General features: G+C 42.7%; 1 protein-coding gene across 1 annotated transcript in view; it reads left to right on the plus strand.

The window, feature by feature from the left end:
- LOC121925573 (IQCJ-SCHIP1 readthrough transcript protein-like) overlaps positions 1–18,905 on the plus strand; it is a 515,366-nt gene that overhangs the window by 376,677 nt on the left and 119,784 nt on the right. Inside the window, 2 exon segments of the mRNA XM_042457860.1 lie at positions 3,054–3,617; positions 3,619–3,795. Of these exon segments, the coding sequence (XP_042313794.1) occupies positions 3,054–3,617; positions 3,619–3,795 (741 nt within the window).

Raw genomic sequence — 18,905 nt, forward strand, 5'->3', positions numbered from 1 at the left:
TGTTTTGCTATCAACAAAGATGTATTTGGTGCAACTTCTCTTGATTTATAAGAAGTCTGAATCTGTTGACCTTCTGGGCTTGTTGCAAACCTCATCCATTTCCTCAGGCTGTTTGGGGGGAGGGGAGGAGGGAGAAGCTGAATTTCCTTGTGAGACGTATGAATGTGATGATTTTTTTTTTTTTTTTTGGCCTTTACTAGGATTTTTTTTTTTTTATCATTCTTATTCCTATTATTTTGGATGAAGCTGAAATATTTTCCCAGTATTGACTTGTTTGAAAAAGTGCTTTATTATTATGAGTGCCAAGTTATCTGTTGCCATTTCTTATATGCTATGGATTGACTTTAAGGGAAAAAAATCTGGCAGGCTGCCTAGAGCTCTGGGTAGGTGTGTTAAAAATTGATTTGTATAAATCAAAATAACCTTCACAAGCTACTTTTTCCCATTTATCTTTGCAATGAGGAGTGAACACCTGTAAAGCGCAAAGGACTTTCTATAGTCTGCTAAAATTATACCCAAGGAATTCTTAAAATATCTGATAACAGAAATCATTTTACTGGTGGGTTATGGGAGTTACAGTCTAAAGTGGAACTATTCCATGCTGTACTGAAAAAACACAAACCAATTAAAGCTAAAATTCTACACCCACTTTCTCCAAAGTAATCTTCACTGAATTCATTACCACTAATTTCTGAGTAGACATGTGTAGAATTGCACTGTAAAGCTGAAGTATGTTCTGCTCTGGTCAGGCCCCACCTGGAATACTGTGTCCAGTTCTGGGCACCACAATTCAGAAAGGACATTGAGAAACTGGAGCGTGTCCAAAGGAGGGCGACTAAAATGGTGAAGGGTCTGGAAACCATGCCCTATGAGGAACAATTTAGGGAGCTGGGGATGTTTAGCCTGGAGAAGAGAAGGTTAAGAGGTGATATGATAGCCCTGTTTAAATATTTTAAGAGAATCCTGGGAACTGTCAATTATCATTGCGCCAGAGCTCTCTGACACAGACAAGGCTAAATGTATCAAAGAACTACAGTTCCCAGAATCACCTAGGATTGAGCTGGAGCAGTTAAAGCACTCTCAAACTTAATTATATCTGCAGTGTGTTTTGGATCCCAACTGTGGATACAATCCAGTCTGACACTGCTTTAACTGCCATGGCTTGATGCTAGGGAATTCTGGGAACTATTTGCTGTGAAGCTGGATCTCTCAGACAGAAGAAGGCTAAATCTTTCATAAAGCTAGTTCCTGGAACTCCCTACCATTGAGCCAGGGCAGTAAAAGCAGGATTACTGTATTTCTGCGGTGTGTTTTTGGACCTCTATTATAATCAAAGAGCCCTGGTGGCGCAGAGGTTAAATGCCTGTACTGCAGCCAGTCAGGGGCTGTACAGGCCGCCCCTTTTAGCGCCAGATTGGGGCTGCGGCAACTGCAAAAAGCAGCTTCCTTCTGCTCCACGAAAAGTGTGCCATAGCCACCGTCATTGCAGCTTTTCTGCATCCCTTTGGCGCTTTGTCATCTGGACACAGCGCCAGAGGAGCACCATAATGTGGTGTGGCATGCGGTGTCATGCTGGCATAGGGCAGAGTTGGGCCCTGCATTGCCTTAATGACCAGTCTATACAGCCCTTCACTCACAAACTGCAAGGTTGTGAGTTCAGTCCCAGCCAGGCACTCAGGGTTGACTCAGCCTTGCATCCTTCAGTAGGACACTAAAATGAGTAGCCAGCTTGTTGGGGGGCAGTTGGCTTATTACGCATTGCAAACTGCCTTAGGGACTGCTCCAGTGCCCTGAGAAGCAGTCTAGAAATGTACTTGCTATTGCTATTCATTGATGGGTTTCAGTGACACTGGAATGGGCAGGAAGGACCCAGCCCACTCGCCCACAGGCAACAAAGAATAAGGAAAGCGGTGTCAAAATGGACTACCCTATATACTCAGCTATAAGTCGGCCTCATATATAAGCCGAGGGCAAGGTTTGGGGCCAAAATTATGGATTCTGATGTGACCTGTGGCTAAGTTGAGGGTAAAAAGCCAAGAAGAAGAAGAAGAACCCCTTTGGCTTCCCTTTGGCTTCTTCTAATCCTGTTTAAGCCTTATCCCGCCTTGGCCCAGGAGGCCTCCAGCTGGGGGCGTTGTGGGCGCGTTTTCCCACGGATTTTGCCTGGTGTGTGTTTGTGTGAGAAGGGAAGAAGTGTGGGTTTTGTTGCCTCAGCTGCTCTTCCTCGCCCTCCTCAGCATCAATCTCTGCGACGGAGGGAGCACACTGCAGCTATGACCCGGTTTGGCACCGCTTTAACTTGTCTGGCTCAAGGCTATGGAATTCTGGGAGTTGGGAGTTTGTTGTGGGGCCCGGAGCAGAGCCAAACTCCAACTCCCAGAATTCCGTAGCCATGAGCCAGACAAAGAGTTAAAAGCGGGGCCAAACCGGGTCATTGCTCCAGTGTGGATGCAGCCTTTCCTTGGCTGGTGAGTGGAGGAAGGGCTGCAGTGCTTTGCGCCAGGGAAAGACCCCTTCCCTTTCTCCTCTTCGGAAGGCTCCGCTTCGAGAGGAGAGGGGCTAGTTCTGAGGGAAACTTTGGGGAAGGGGCGGTGAGGCGAGGCTCCTTCCTTTCCTTCCCTCCCGCCCCTTTTTAGGGTCTCCTCCTTGAAGAAGAGCCTGGCATTTGGAGCCAGCAGAACAATCTGGGGGGGGGGGGCCGTCCCTGGCTGGGAAAGAAGTCCCCCCATCCCTTGTCCTTCTCTGTATCTTTTGGGGCTCCCCTTCTTCTTCTTGTCCCCATCACCTCCAGCCTGGCCCCTCCTTGCCCTTGCCTTTCCCTCTCCCTTTCGGAGTCCCCTTTAAGAGTCTGGCAGCATTTGGAGCCAGCAGAGCAATCGGGTGGCTGGTGTGTTCTGAGCGCCTGGCTGGGCTGTGAGTGAAGCAAGTAAAGAAGTCTCTCTATGTTTTCCCTCCCTCCCTCCCTCTTCCTTCCTTCCTTCCTTCCTTGCTCCCTCCTTTTCTCTGATGCCTTGCTGGGTTTCTCTTCTTCTCCTTGTCTCCTTCCCCTCCAGGATGGCATGGATCTAGGCAGCGACCCCTGCAGCAGCCGCTCCAGTTCGGAATCCAGTTCCAGCAAAGTCACCCCTTGCTCGGAATGCAAATCCTCCCCTTCGCCCACCAGCCTGGACTTGGCTGTTTTGGGGGATTCCGAGGAGGAAGAGGGAGAGGAAGGAGACGAAGACGAGGAGGAGGAGGAGGAGGAAGGCGAGGACTTCCAGGTCTACAGCCAGAGGAAAGAGCCTGATGTGTGGGAGGAAGAGGAGGCTGGGAGCGATGCCCGCTGCTATGGCAAAACCGCCCCTGCCAGGAGGAGTTTAGCCCAGGAGCTGGAGGAGGTGAGGAGTGCCAGCCTGGCCATCCCTGCCATGCCACCCCCGGCCCCCAAGGGCAACCCAAATCCTCTCCAGCACCACCACAGCCACCCTCTGCATCCTCATCCATTGGACCTCCGGCACAATGCCAACGTGGTGGTGCCCCTGAGCCGCAGGACTGGGCATAAAAGGGTCGGGGGCTATGGCAGAGCCCCTCGCCTCCAGAAAGCCCAGCCTCCCCCGGGGGGCAAGCTCAGCAATGGGGCTCCCCCCCCTGGTTTCTTTGCCCCCTTTGGAGGATTCCTCGGGAGGGAGGACGGGCTTGAAAGAGCAGGAGCCCCAGCTGCCCACTATGGACTGGGAAGCGCTGGAGAAACATCTGGCCGGGCTGCAGTTCCTAGAGCAGGAGAGCCAAAAGAACCAGAAGAGCAACTACACCTCAGTAAGTAGCTTCTTCCCCCCCCCTCCCATTATTCATTCACACACACACAGCCCCCCCCCCATCTGTGCAGATCTTCAAAGAGATGCCTGTGTGTGAGGGGGAGAGCTGAGCAAGGAAGTGTTAATGTCAGTGGAATTGTTAGTTAGCGAGAGGAGATGGTGAGTCACTTCCCTTGCTGCAGGGAGAGCTTTTTCCCTTTCCCATAGAAGGCAATGTGCAAATGGGCAGCTCTGGTGACTTGGGCTGGGATGGTCTGGGTTCGGCTCCCTCTGGATATGTCGCCAACAGTGATGCAGGCAGAGAAGCTGCATAATGTGTGTGTGTTGTGGATGACAGAGAGAGAGAGAGAGAGAGAGAATGGGTTTCTTTGACTCAGCTTTGAAAAGAGAATTTCTGTCCCTTGTCCCTTTGTTCAGCAAGGGAAGGAGTTGCTTGACCCGAGCCTGGCCTAATAGATTAAGGAATAAGAAGGAATGGAGCTAGTGACCCTTTGTTTGCCAAAAATGAGGGAGGGGACTCCAAACTACTTCCTGTGACTTATCTGAGGGACACCTGGCTGCATTCAAAAAGGCCAGACAGTGTGGGTGGCATCCAAGGAGGAGGAGGAGGGGGGACCCAGAAAACAAAGCAGGAATTATAGCCAGTCTGGTACATGTCCTGGGGTGTTTTTGCCCCAGCAAAAGGGTTCTGCACTATTTAGATGCCTCTTTTCCAGTGGAGCATCTGGTTTTTGGAGGTGCGGTGATAGTTGCAGTTGTCTTGGTAATGTACACCTTGGCCTGTTTGGGATGCCTCCTTTAGTCAAGCAAACAACTATGCTAACATCACAATATGCTTGTCATGTTGGTACTTAGCCTTTGGGTGCGATTTGAGAAAATCCGGAGCCTCCAGTTTCTGGAGATTGGGTGCAGAGCACTTTGACTTTAGGGCATGAGGATAAGTAACTTCATTTTGCAGCATAATTGGCATAGCTGCTTCCAGCAAGAGAAAGGCAAAGGAAAGGGGACTTGTTTCATTTCTTTTCTTAATAGGATAAAACTGGTTGTGAAGATCCAGCTCTTCCTCGCATTCTCCTCCAATGTCACTATATTTGCTTTTAATAGCTGCTACCAGGCTGGTCTTCCCATCCATCCTTCCACACCCGTCCCAGCATTCACTTTGAGTAGAAATGTGGAGAAGGGGGCATCTCTGCTACATTCAAGGGAATAACATGTCTCTTTGGGTTCTGTGTCTGTATTTTAAAATCCTGGGGGAGATCAAGTACAAAGTCAGATAATACCAGCTGTACAACCCAGCATTTGTCACTTTAATAATAAACCTTGTGAGGTTTAAATTCAACTATGTGGGATGCTGATAACACTGCATTTTAAATATGTTGTAGTTCTGGAGAATTTATGTATTTGTGAAAAGACTATTTTGTCTGTAGATAAGAATTTAGAGAGATAACTGAAGAATTGCAATGCCTGGCTTTGTATGCTGCTGTGACAAGCTTTCCATTCTGCAAACAGATTACTTCCAAACTGCTTAAAAATATTATTTATATTCTAGATTTACAAATATCTTGGATGGTGTTGTGTATTCACACCTCTGGTTGTAGACTGAATTTAAAAAAAACTTTTGCCACTCTTTAAGACAAGGAGGAATTTCATAATGATCAGAATTTCCCATACAGTTGTCTTGGTATCCTAAGGAAGACTTTTAAGTCAGGCTTACTATAGAAAGGTCCTACATTAGCTCTACAAATAAATGAACATGTCAACAAACAACATGTGTTTTGTTCCTCCAAAATATTCGTCAGATTATACATGTCTCCTGAAAAATGATTCAAAGGTTTAGAAACTGATATGGCACACTCTTGTGATATGACTGTACCATTACATATTTCATGCTGGATATTTCTTCTTTAGAAACAACATTTCCTATTGAAAATTGGAGACCTTATCAGAAATGAGTTACTTTGACTAGAAGTCTTACCCTGAATGGTCTGTTGCACTTAACCATAAATTACTTTTAAACTATGAACTTTGGTCGTTCCTTGATAATCGGACCCCAACAATTGAAGCAGTGTTGAAACTAGAATATCCTAAGGCTGGTTCTCACATTCACAGCCAAGGATATCACTCAGTGAAAACACAAGAAGTCACCCTGCAAAAAAGCGTTATGTTTGAAGTGTAGTTAATTGGCAGTGGTTGTTCAAATATGGAAGAACATCTCATTGTAGTGTACTTGTGTGAATTCACATGTATAGCATTTCTGGAACATGCTGTGTCTTGGATAAAGTTGCTGGGAAATGGATTCAGTAGTGTTATATAAGGAGATGCTTGCCCCCACACTGACCTTTCCAAACAGGCTCAGCTGTAGAGGCCCATCCTAACTTTACATGAGATCGGATGAAAGAGGACCATTGGTGGTGCCAAAATGATGGAATGCCCTCCCAGTGAAGATCTCTTTGTTTCTTAGACTTATTTTTATTATAGCTAACGTTTGACTCTAATGGTCTGTTATTTTTATTTTATGAATTGTTGCTTGCAACACATAGTGCTATATGTGTCTACTCAGAACTGAGGCCAAATGAATTCATAGAATTGTGGAATCACTGAGTTGAAAGGGGCTTCATAGGCCTGCAGGATCTTCAGCTAAAGTATCCCCAGCAGGTAGCTGTTATTGCCAAATGGTTCTTACTGTCAACAAGCCCTTCTCATGTTCAATCATGTTCAACCCATTAGACCTGACTCTACCCTTTGGGGCAACAGAGATCAAGCCTGCCACCTCCTCTCTGTCACAGCCCTTGAGGTATTTAGAGTGCAATCATGTCACCTCTTCACTCTTCTTTTCACCAAACTGAACATACCCAGGTCTTCCTCATATCTTTTGTTCTCCATGCCTCCTGACATCAAAATAAGGCACCAGAACTAAAAAACAGTACTCCAGATGAGGCCTGACTAATGCAGAATTTAGTGGAACTATTATTTCCCTCAGCTTGGAAACTATACTTCTGTTAATGCAGGCTAAAGTAGCATTTGCCTTCTTTGTTACATCATCCCACTGCTGGGTCATCTTTAATTTATGACCAACAATAATCCCAAGATCCTTTTCACATATATTTGCATTTGGTTTTTGTGATCTACATGTAAGATTTGGGGTTTGTTTTATTGACTTTAATTATTGTCGCCCAGTTTTCTAGTTTACCTAGCCCTTTTACATTAGGTCCCTGTCTTCCAATTTGTTAACCACCCCTGCCAGTTATGTGTCATATGCAAACTTGATAAGGATTCCCTCCACTCTGTCATCTAAGTAATTGATAAAAATAGTTTTTTGTGGGTTTTTTGGGCTATGTGGCCATAATGTGTGGCCTTCCAGAATTACTATATTGCAGAAATCATGTGGATGGATCAGTGAGCTATAGATAGATAGCAAATGTGTTAATAAAATATGGTTTTGCCATGGATCCCAAAGGAAGATGCAAGTATATGGAGAATTTTCTGGTTTAAAACAATAATGGCACAGCCACATAGGATAGCTAGTCCAATATATAATGACAGGATTCGCTTTATTAATTACTTATTTTGATGTATTTTTCATTAATATACCATAACATAATCTTATGAATTTTCCTTAGAACTTAGATTGCTCTGCTGGCTTTTGTGTGCCCCTGGGATTGAATGGACCTTCCAGGGATGTAGCCAAGGGGGAGGATCTTGGGATCTGGACCCCCCCTTCCATTAGAAAAATGAATGGTGTGTTCTGCTGTGCTGCCGCACCCAAGCCCCATTATAATGGTGGCACTTAGTCTGGAACCTCCCCCCCTTCCTAAAATCCTGGCTACGTCCCTGGACCTTCCTAAGTCTTTGCATATGGTGGGGGTATTGCATAAAAATGGACAAAACACACTACAGTACTAATTACAAAACACAAGGGAAAACCTGCAAGTCACAAACAAGTAATTTTTTGTGAAGCTGAAGGCTTTCATGGCCGGCATCCATAGTTTTTTGTGGGTTTTTAGGGCTATGTGGCCATGTTCTAGAAGAATGTCTTCCTGACGTTTCGCCAGCATCTGTGGCTGGCATCTTCAGAGAAATGCCAGCCACAGATGCTGGCAAAATGTCAAGAAGAAACTCTTCTAGAAGATGGCCACATAGCCCAAAAAACCCACAAAAAACTAAATAAGTCATTTTTTTAAAACTTTTGTGCTGATTTTGGGATGGTATGGTCCACTAACCCAAAATTGGGGGCCACACTCACGACAGTTGCTGGTGCGTGAGGTTCAGTAGCTGCCATTTTGAAGAATGTACTGGAGAGAGAAACTGTTGTTTGGAGAATAAGTCTAACTGAACAGCAGTTGGTCACTGCCAGAGAAAACCCCAAAACAAAAATAAATTTGAAACCTAAATATATTCCAGGTTTAGGCAGATAAAGGTTTTTTGGAATGCATTGATATTTTTATGTTCTTGATATCATAGGTCTTTTTAAAATGCTTACTGTGATAATTGCCAAAGACAAAAAATTTACTACACATGTGGCCCTCCAGTTCTTGTTGAACTACAACTCCCATTAACCCTAGCCAGCATCACCAATGATGAAAAGAGATGCAGCCTGGCATCATCTAAAAAGTTGTTTCACCTGCCCTCCATCATTCGCAAATCTCCCCAATGTTCAGGAGTAGATTTTGAGGGCGTACAGTAGGCAACAGAGCGGAGGGGGAATCAGGAAGGCCACATTTCATAGCTATGGGCCCATACAGACAGGCCAAAATAAAGCTGCTTCAGGTCACTTTGGAGGAATGCTGTTTAATTGATGCATGCATCCTAAGAGGCCAGAAGCTGTGCCAAAGCTATGGTCCAGTCCTTAGGACTGGAGCGTGGCTTCTGGCCTCTTAGGATGCATGCATCATTTAAATAGCATACCTCCAAAGTGACCTGAAGCAGCTTTATTTTGGCCAGTCTATACAGGCTGTATGTATTATCAATGGAAGTGAAAAGGCATTGAAACCAGTGTGCACAGCTAGTTTAAAATTGGATCTGCAGTTTTGCTAAATTTATTTATGATTGTATATTTGAAGTACTGGTACTCTAAAGACAGGGTCAGTCTTGTTTGGTACTTGGAGAGGAGACTGCCAATGAATACCAGGTGCTGCAGACTATATTTCTGGGGGAGGAACTAGCAAGACTATCTCTAAGTCAGTGGTTCCCAACCTGTGGGTTGGGACCCCTTTGGGGGTCGAATGACCCTTTCATGGGGGTCGCCTAAGACCCATTGGAAAACACCTATTTAATTATAGTTATGAAGTAGCAACAAAAATAATTTCATGGGTTTGGGTCACCACAACATGAGGAACTGTATTAAAGGGTCATGGCATTAGGAAGGTTGGCAACCACTGCTCTAAGTATTCCTTGCCTAAGAAAAGCCTGTGAAATTTAAGGGGTTACCGTATTTCAACAGGTGACTTGAAGGCACACACACACACACACACACACACACACACATATCTGAAGAATACCAAATATCCACAGTCCTGGGTTATGTTTAAAGCCCTAAATGGCTTGGGCCCGGGTTACTTAAGGGAACGCCTCTCCCTACATAATCCTCCCTGCACACTCAGATCTACAGGAAAATCCTTACTCAGCTACCCTAAGGTGAGACTGGCGATCACACAACAAAGGGCATTCACAGCAGTGGCTCCTTCTCTATGGAATGCCCTACCGGAAGAGATTCGCCTCAGTGGAACGGTAGAAGCCTTTAAGAAGGCTCTAAAGACTCATTTCTTCCTACAAGTCTACCCTCCCACTTCCGTCTGAGACCATCTCCCCCCTATTGTTTTTGATATATAGTAATTCATGGTTTAAATAGTTTATTATATGTTATGTTTTTAATCTTGTTTGAATTTACTTCTTTTAATATGTATTTTTAGATGTGAATTTTTAATTGTTTTTATTGTCTGTTTTTAACGATATTGTACACCGCTTTGATAGTAGGAAAAGCGGTTAACAAATAAACAAATTATTATTATTATTATGTATTTTATACCTATTTAAGTTTCATTTTTGTCTTTCCTTCCAATATTTTAAAAAATTTCCTTGATTTATTTCTATTCACTCTCATGGACATCTGTTCATTTTAAAGGCATACTCACAGATTATGCAGTTCTCATAAAAATGTTATTATTATTCCCTACAGTTTATTGTTAGTTGACATTTGTGGGTACAAACCCTTCTGTGAATGTATGTTAGAAATTTCATCCAGTACCATCTCAGCAGCATATGATGTCTGTCTAAAACACACAAATGGCAAATAATATAATAAACAAATCTCTCATTGACCACTAAGCCTGATGGGTTTGTTAAGTCTTTATGCATGAACAATTTTGGATAACAAAGTATCAGTAACTTGTAAGGTTTGTAATAAACAAATCCTGATTATGAAAACATTTTGTTCTGATTCTACATCCCATTCTCCTACCCCACAACCTGTATGAATTCCAAGTGTTATAAAAAGCCTGTTTTCTTAGCCATTTTCTTCATTTTGTTACAAGTGGCACCACCCAGTATATGCTTTGCTATCTCAATGTGTAGCAGGAATTCTCTTCTTTAAACAAACTTTGTTTCAACTTGTTAAAAAAAAAAGAATTTCATAACACCCATTGTTGCCAGAGTAGAAAAATGTTATCTTAAATTATTTTCCAGGACTGGCTTGGCTTAAATGTGGCATCTGTGTCAACAGTTCCCATTCAGCAAATGGCCAACTACATCAGCTCTCCAGTTAAATTCACCCCACACACACACATTTTTTAGATTGTCATGTACCACTCTCTGGCTAGAAGCATAGTGTTACTTGTGATTATCAGAGGACATATATCTTAGAGTTATTATTTTCCATAAATATCAGTGTCCTGCTCATTCTCTGCTTAGCAATGAGCCTGATAAGATAATGTCTATGTCTTCCCGGGGATCTGGACCCCCAGTGTTGTTGTTTTTTAAAATCTGCATGAGCTATTAGCTACACTGACTGAGGGAGAAGAGAGTTGTAGTTTTACACATTGGGAAGGCTAATCTATATAGAGAGATAATTTTATGACACTTGTGAGACGTTGTGAAGGTTTCTGGTCATGTGGTTGGGGATTTCTAGGAGTTGAATTTTTAAAAGTTTTTTTTAACACACTGTGAAACCAAAATGTATTTTCCCATCCATTTTTGTAGCAATTGCTTTATTATTTTTCTCTTACATTGTTCACGTTGGCCTCAGATTGCATTGGTATTCCCTTTGATTGTCCACTACCGTAGGAATACGGTTCTTTTCCTTTTAACAGTTCTGTCACAACTTTGTTTCCTAAGCTTTTTCTATTTATCATGTCTCATATCAAAAAACTCTAGGTGAAATGATCTGAAGGACATAATCACAGCTGAAGAAGAATTAATGCTATATTTTCCTTCTTTCCACTGAGCATGAGGGGGAAAAACCAGTTTTTCCCCCTGAAACTACCTGTCCTCTTTTCCCAGTAATTATTTTGAGTTTAAATATTTGAAGGAGAAAATTAAGAGAATCAAAAGCAGAGGGATTGGAAGAAAAAAAACACAACCCCAAAATACCCCATCGGGATGTATCTTAAAAGAGAAATGAACATATGATACACATGCAAAAGATGGTAGTATTTCACTTAGATATCTTGCTGACTGTGTAGCTGTATCAACCATCTATGTGGGAGAACAAGAAAGTGTGCTTACATGCTGCATTATGCCAGTCAGCATCTAACAGTTCTTGAGTATTAGTACCCAAAATAAGAGGTGATACTTACTATGCAGTGGCAGAATTCTGTTATTTTGAGAGATAGTGTGCTACAGAGGAAGACTTAAATTATTGCAAGGATCTCTTTGCACAAAGATACTGTTGCACCCTTTGTGGGGCCCTTGTCACTGCGCAGAGTGGTCCCACCATGTTTCAGAAGAGCTGGGTGACATTTTGCATCCTATAACAGTGCAGCAGGGTGGTACAATGGATTGTTAGGATAGCAGAGTGAAGAACGGTGGGACCTGCAGTAGAATGATGGGGAATTGTAGACAGATAATCCATTACATGCCTCTCAGTGTCCACTGCCCTCACTATTTAGCATTCATTGGCCATTGAGCATGCTCAATTTTTATTGGTTTGGGGGGGGGGGCAGTCCCCTTGGGTCCTTTTCTAAAAATATTTTGCACTTCTGCAAACCTTGGGGTTTCCAAAGATGGCTGAAATCTCCCTCTTGTACATAGGTGGTACCATTTTGGCTACATAAAGATCTATTCTCAGACAATTCATGATGAGAGTATAGGATACATTACAAGTAAACCCTCAATAAAATAATGCCATGTATTCTCATCTGTAGCAGAACTGTTTTAGTTCAAGGCTACAGATAGCTTCCTGTAGAAGTCAAGCCTCTGAGGAGGTAACTTTCAGGAATAGGGAAGAAATAAAAGGGAGCTTTTTTTCCTTTCATCCTAAAAAGTTCTTCCTGCTGTGCTGTATACCTCTAAAAGACGGCTAGTCTCAAATCACTATGTTGGGCGGCAGAAAGAAAGATATCTATCCAAGTTCAGTTTTGCTGTAGAAGACTGACTATGAGGTATTTAGCAGGTCGGTACTTCCTTCTCTTCTCCAGGTTTATATTTTCTTGAGAGGAGAGTGTTGTCAAAGCTAGGCATAGTTAAAGTGACTCATATCATGACTCAACCAGCTCCCACCCATAGACTTAATAGACTTAGCTTATACACTTTGTTAGACTTGTTGCTTCTTTCAAACGGCACCTTCATGGGATGGGCAACTTCAGAAGGTCCGGGGTAGATCCGCTGCTCACATATGCTTCTATGGGTTGCATGTGGCACACAACCAGTTTGATGGTAAGCTGGGAACTGGAAGTGGGGAACACAAAGTGTTCCAGGAAGTTGACTAAAGTAGTATGCATCTTCAGTGATACTAAATGGACCTTTGTAGCACATCCTGTGATGATATCATTTTCTTGGCCACCATTGAAGAACAGTCCTCAACCTTGATCTTATCTAGCACTGTCTCTTCTTTCTGCCTCTCCCTTCTTTTAAGATTGGTTGATGACCCTGGAGTTTAATTTCTCTAAGCTTCCTTTAGCAAGTAGTTTATGGTACATTTATCATAGTGCCCTGAATCCAGATGAGTATAGTCTGCAGTGCCCTTGGTCCTGAGCTATGTGTTGCATTGTGGTCAAACAAAATGCAGTCATGGCTGTGAATGTTGGATGATACACTCGAAAGGATGCGGGGGGAGGGTAACACAAGTGTCTCTAGGGGTTGCACATTCTGGGATGAGGGAAATGAATTACTCCTGCATCTTATTACTTGGGAAGTGTAAGCAGAGGTACTTGAAATTCCTTTTCTCTTTGCTCTTCTATCTGTATTCTAAGACACAGTTGCTGTCTTATCAGAACAGTGTGTGAGCCACTGGTTATATTTCTTCATTTAAAATATTTATGCCCCTCTTTTCTTAGACAGCACATTTCCTAGATGGCTAACAACAGACTAAAAACATAGGATTCTTGTTGACTGGCAATAATAACATGGGGTGATCAAATACAGTTTTAAAAATCCAGGAAACAGCAAATATTTGAAAAGGAGGAATGCAGTCTATAAATGTGGATACTGACTAATATTAACCACTAAAACAAAGATCTTTATGCTGTAGTGAAAACCCTCAGGGAAAGTGCGAGGCACTCATCTCTAAACAGAAAGTTATACAACCTGGTTGTGGTCACCAAAAGTGTCCTTTCCCTCATCCTAATCAGACTTTGATTTGCGACACCCAAGAGGATCTGTTGCAGATCTTCAAAACTTGAGGCCCATTCACATTACACAGAATAGCTATATTATTCCATTTCAACTGCCATAGTTTCATTCTTTGGAATCCTGGGATTTTCATTTTAGGGCATATAGAATTCTAGGCTAGAGAGATCCACTGTTTCACCAAACTACAAACCCCAGCATTCCATAGGATGGAATCATGGCAGTTAAATAATAGTGTTATAATTATGTAGTGTGAATGGGCTCCAGGTCTAAGGCCACTCTGGTATCTGTGAGAAGGACAATATGGGTCATATGAATGGCACAGTTTCTTTCTACATCCAAAGTAGAGGAGGTGCAAGAGTTGCTCGAGAAGATACCATAAGGGTGGGTGACACCACTACACCCCAAGCACCTGCCTTTTGGCAGAAACAGGCTGTGATTTTCACCTGCGTTCCTTTAAAATGCTGAAGAGATGGTGTGAGTGGGGCAAGGCTCAGTGAGAGGAGAAAGGAGAAGCCCCAGGTTTTTTTTTTAATAAAATTAAAATTTTTAAATTTTTAATTTTAAATTTTTGTATTCTTTTAACATCAAACCATCATTTCCTACCAAATTTTAACTTTAACTGCATGAAGCTCTCTACATGTAAGTATATTTATCCTGTGTGTATGATAATTGTAATTTAAAGGTATAATTTTAATTTTGCTAGTTGTTTATGTCACAACTATTGCCATTACATAAAGTGATGAATGGGAATTATGATTAATGAGTAACATTCGTTGAAAAAACATTATTAAGGATTCTGTATGGTGTGGTATGGGAGGAGGTCAGTAGGGGGAGGTGACACCAAGAGTTACCAGATAGGGTGATGCCAACCTTATTGATACCTAGAACTGACACAATTAAAACATTCAGCATCCACAGATTTTGCTATCCACAGGGGATCCTGCAACAAAACCACAGTGGATACCAAGGACCTATATGCTGGTGGAAATTTAGGTTGAACTAGAGCAATATAGGACATCTGTCCTAATCTGCTTTTATAACAGTGATATTTTGTACTGAATAATCTCTTGTTAGCTCAGTCACTTGATTTAGAAATTCCATGGTGTGTGTGTGTGTGTGTGTGTGTGTGTGTGTGTGTGTGTGTGTATACAGTGACTAGACATTTCCATGTGTTCATCATAACTATTTGGGAGGTGTGGGCTCATACGCTGCTGGTTCAGAACTTACAGAAGTCCCTCATCTCAATTTCTAATAAGGATATTACAGCATTGGTTTGCTTCACAGGACTGATGTAAGGTTAATTGAGATAATGGATGTGATGTAGATTTAATACTGGAAATATGCCCGATAAAAGCAAAGGGCTCTTTTGTTAGAAGATGCTGAAATTTAATAAAAATAACATTTCCTTCTAGTTGTATGCCACTTGTGTAGCATGTTGTCTGTAAAGCTGTCATAATGATAGTTCTCAAACTGGAGAGGCAAATGCTGTTTGAGGGATTCCAAAAGAGCAAATCAAGCATTCCTTGGTTATGCCTGTTATTTCCTTTTATAATGTACAACTGAATCTGGATACTCTTCTGTTCCCTGTTCTGCTGCCTGTACTAGGAGGAGATTGCCGTTCTTCATGTCCCTTTGGCAAGATTCCTTTTACCACTTAATCTGTTTCTCCTCCAACAATTGTAGCATCCTGACACCAGTCTGGAGGACAAGCAATTCCTTTTTTCCCCCAGCCGCAATATATAAATCACCTGGAGGAGGAATTTATGAGTGATAAATTTGTTGGTGTAGAACAGGCTTGTATTTTTCTTCTGTTTATTCCTGTTTCAGTGTTTGGTGGAGCATGGTAGAGTTTCTTTAATCTGCTAATCATGTTAGAAGATAGTTGAATAGTTCTAAATATTCCTAGGAGCTTCTTTTAACAAATGTTAATGATCAAGTATGTTAAACTAGCTCATTTAAATTCTTAAGCCAATATACAGACATTTTGAAGTGATTAATCTTAATTCACATTTTAGAAACAGTCACCAGTTTATAACCAAGGAATAACTGAACACACATTAACTCTTGGGGGGATGGGATAGTCGTATAGAAATCCTTTCATAATGGACTTTTAAAAATAACTAGTGGTCTTCTTCTAGTGCATTGCATCTCTAATTAACATGATTAGAGACATACTGCACCAAACTAGCAAGGTTGCTCTAAGCATATTTTTAAATATGCATTTTGGTTCATGTTGAATTGTAATTAGGGTTGCCATAAGTCAGGACCTCCAAACCGGGACAAATGTGGGACAAATGCAGGACAACATTTTCAAATGTAGGACACATTTTTAAAAATGGAGGACACGTGAAAAATTGATGCTTTTTTAGAAATGTTAATATAAATGCATGTTTCTTAGGCATGATCAAAATGGAGGACATTTTGACATTATTCCTAGACAGATCGCAGAAATGTACTTCCCTTTCTGGCCACCCCCCTCTCCCCATTCCAAACAGCACATTTGAGCATTGAACATGGCTTTATTTTAACATTGCCTCTTGCATATTTCAGAGGCTTATTCCACAACCAAACCCTTTGGGTTTAACACTGAACATGGGTTAACATGGCTATGCATATAGAACGTGGTTAAACAAAAAGTGGATTTGCCCTCGGTTTCAGGTGTCTCACCAAGTATACTTCTCAGAAGTGTGTACTTGGTCAAGGGACTTTGGTTTTCCTTCATTTTGACTTGTTTTGTCTGTATTCCTCCCCACTAAATAAAGGAGACATGAAATGGAGTTAATGGGTACAAGTAGTTAAACAAAAAAGTCTTGTGAGACTCTGTAGGCAAGAGGTGCACCATGTTAAGAACTGCATTAAGCACACTTAGGCTGCTGCCACACTGCTTTCACTCTCATCACTCCATCCTATGGAATCCTGGGATTTGTAGTTTGTTGTGGTGCCAGGGCTGGGCTTTGAAACCTCAGGCATAAGAGAGGCAAAAGGCTTGGGCTGCATCTACACTGGAGAAATAATCTGGTTTGAGACCACTTTAACTGCCTCGGCTGAATGCTATGGAATTCTGGGAATGGTGGTTTGTTCCAGCACCACAGCAGAATGGCAGTTAACCCCTGGAAAGCTCTCTGACCAAGGTGACCAATGCCCTCACCCCAAAATGTAGGGCACCCAAGCAAAAAAATGTAGGACATGGCCAAAAATAAAAGCTAAAAACACCCATGTAATTATAAATCCATGCTTCTTAGCCATGATCCAAATGGAAGACATTTTGAAATTTGACAGAAGAGGACATGTCCTGGAAAAGGAGGAGGATGCCTGGTCACCTTGTCTCAGGTCCAAAATGCACTGCAGAAATAAAACAATGCTGGACTGAAATGCCCAGAGTTCCTCACCAAAGCTGCATCCACAATGAGGAAATAATCCAGTTCGAGAGTGACTTAACTGTCCTGGGTTAGTGCTGGGGAATGCTGGGAATTGTAGTACACTGTGGCCCCAGAGGTATCTCTGACAGGAAGTCCCATAACCCTCCAAACGTAGTTGAACTGCAGTGCCCAGAATCCCTCCCCAGGTGCTGCATCCACACTGAGGAAATGGTCCAGTTTGAGACTGTTCAGTGCTGGGGAATCCTGGGAATTGTAGTCTATTGTGGCCTCAGAGCCATCTCTGAAAGAGAAGTCTCAATGTCTCCCAAACACTAGCATTCCCAGGATTATTATTCCTGCAGTGTGTGAGAGAGATATAAAAGCTAGGGACTGGATTCATTTGGAGGATCTCTGTGTCCAAAACACACTGTTTGGACTGCCAGGGCTCAGTGCTATGGAATCCTGGGAATTGTAGTTTATTGTGGCACCAGAGCCTGACAGAGAAGGCCAAATGCCTCACAGACACCAGAATTCCAGAGCATTGAGCTTTGGCAGTTAAAGGGGTCTCAAAGTGCAGGGGGGGGGAGAGAAAAGCCAAGGAGTGTGAATGAGAAGCTCACCTCGGCAGGAGGAGGAGGAGGGAGAGAGCCAAGGGAAGTGGCCAGGACCATCCGGAGGAGGATCCCCTGCTTTTCCTCATCATCGCAGCCTCCTCACTGCTGGCAAGAGGCTCTGCCCCCAGGCAATGCCGCCTCTGTGGACCATTCAGCCTCCTTTTGTCAAAAGAGCTCTGGTGCCACAAGAAACTACAATTCCCAGAATCCCATAGCACTGAGCCATGGATGTTTAAGTGGGGTCAAACTATTTCTGCAGCTTTTTGCTACCCCAAAGCCCTTCCTATTTACAAGCAAGGCAAAAACTCTTCCTTCACCAAGCCATTGAAAACCAACGCAAGTGGAGGAGGGCTGATTGCTTCTTTCCCATTGGTCAGCTTTGGGAGAAATTTGCATATTACAAGTAAAGGTGTTTAGGGCCTCAAAAACGATCCTGTGATAAAGAATTACAAGAATACTGACGCGGTAGACATTTAAAAGATGAGGCATTTAGACTCCCAGGGAAACAGGAACCATTTATGGCCTTTTTTTTCTTTTCTCACTGTAACCTGGAAAGAAAAGCCTCATGCAAGGCATATATACCAACATGGGTGGGCAAAAGCTCTGAGTGGCAGATGTCCTGAAGACCTGCTCTCTAGGCTACGCCAGTGCGCCAGGCGGGGAGAGTGGCGCACAGCCATGCAGGTCGGCGGGGAGGAGGCAGGGGAAGGCCAAACCGGGGGCTAGGGGCCAAACCGGACCGGGACCGGGAGGGGCCCCCAAAAGTGGGTTTGTCATGGGGGCCGCCGGGTTATGGCATCCCTAATTGTAATACAACTCAGTCCTTAACTATTTTTTTTTCATTTGCATATGTGAACTTTGTATTACAGTCTGTCATTTAAGACCCCTTGGAGGATCAGAAGAAAGAACTAAAATGGTGAATGGCATAAATATCTAAATAATAATTAGTATGGTCCTGCTATGTTAAGTACTTCTACAGCTCACCGATTTCAGCATTTTTAAAATTAGTTTGGCTAAGCCATGCAATTTATATCTTCACTAATATAGTAGTACTTATCCAATGTGTTCATTTTCTCCCTCAAAGCAAGTAAAAATGTGAAATAAACATTCAGTGTATATGTCACATTGGTACATCTAACTGATGTTTCAGATATTATGACGCAGACGTGTTACATTATTATAAATGCTAGTAAGTACACAGGAAAAATATACAGGAATTGTGTGCTGTATAAAGGTACTGGGTCATAGATTAAAGGTGTGTCAGGTGTGCTTGGCCATGACTTTCTGCCTTGTATATGCTTTAATTAAGTATTCTGCATGGCAGGGGGTTGGATTGCATGACCCTTATGATCTCT

This window comes from Sceloporus undulatus, chromosome 3, assembly GCF_019175285.1.
Source record: "Sceloporus undulatus isolate JIND9_A2432 ecotype Alabama chromosome 3, SceUnd_v1.1, whole genome shotgun sequence".
Classification (NCBI taxonomy): Eukaryota; Metazoa; Chordata; class Lepidosauria; order Squamata; family Phrynosomatidae; genus Sceloporus; species Sceloporus undulatus.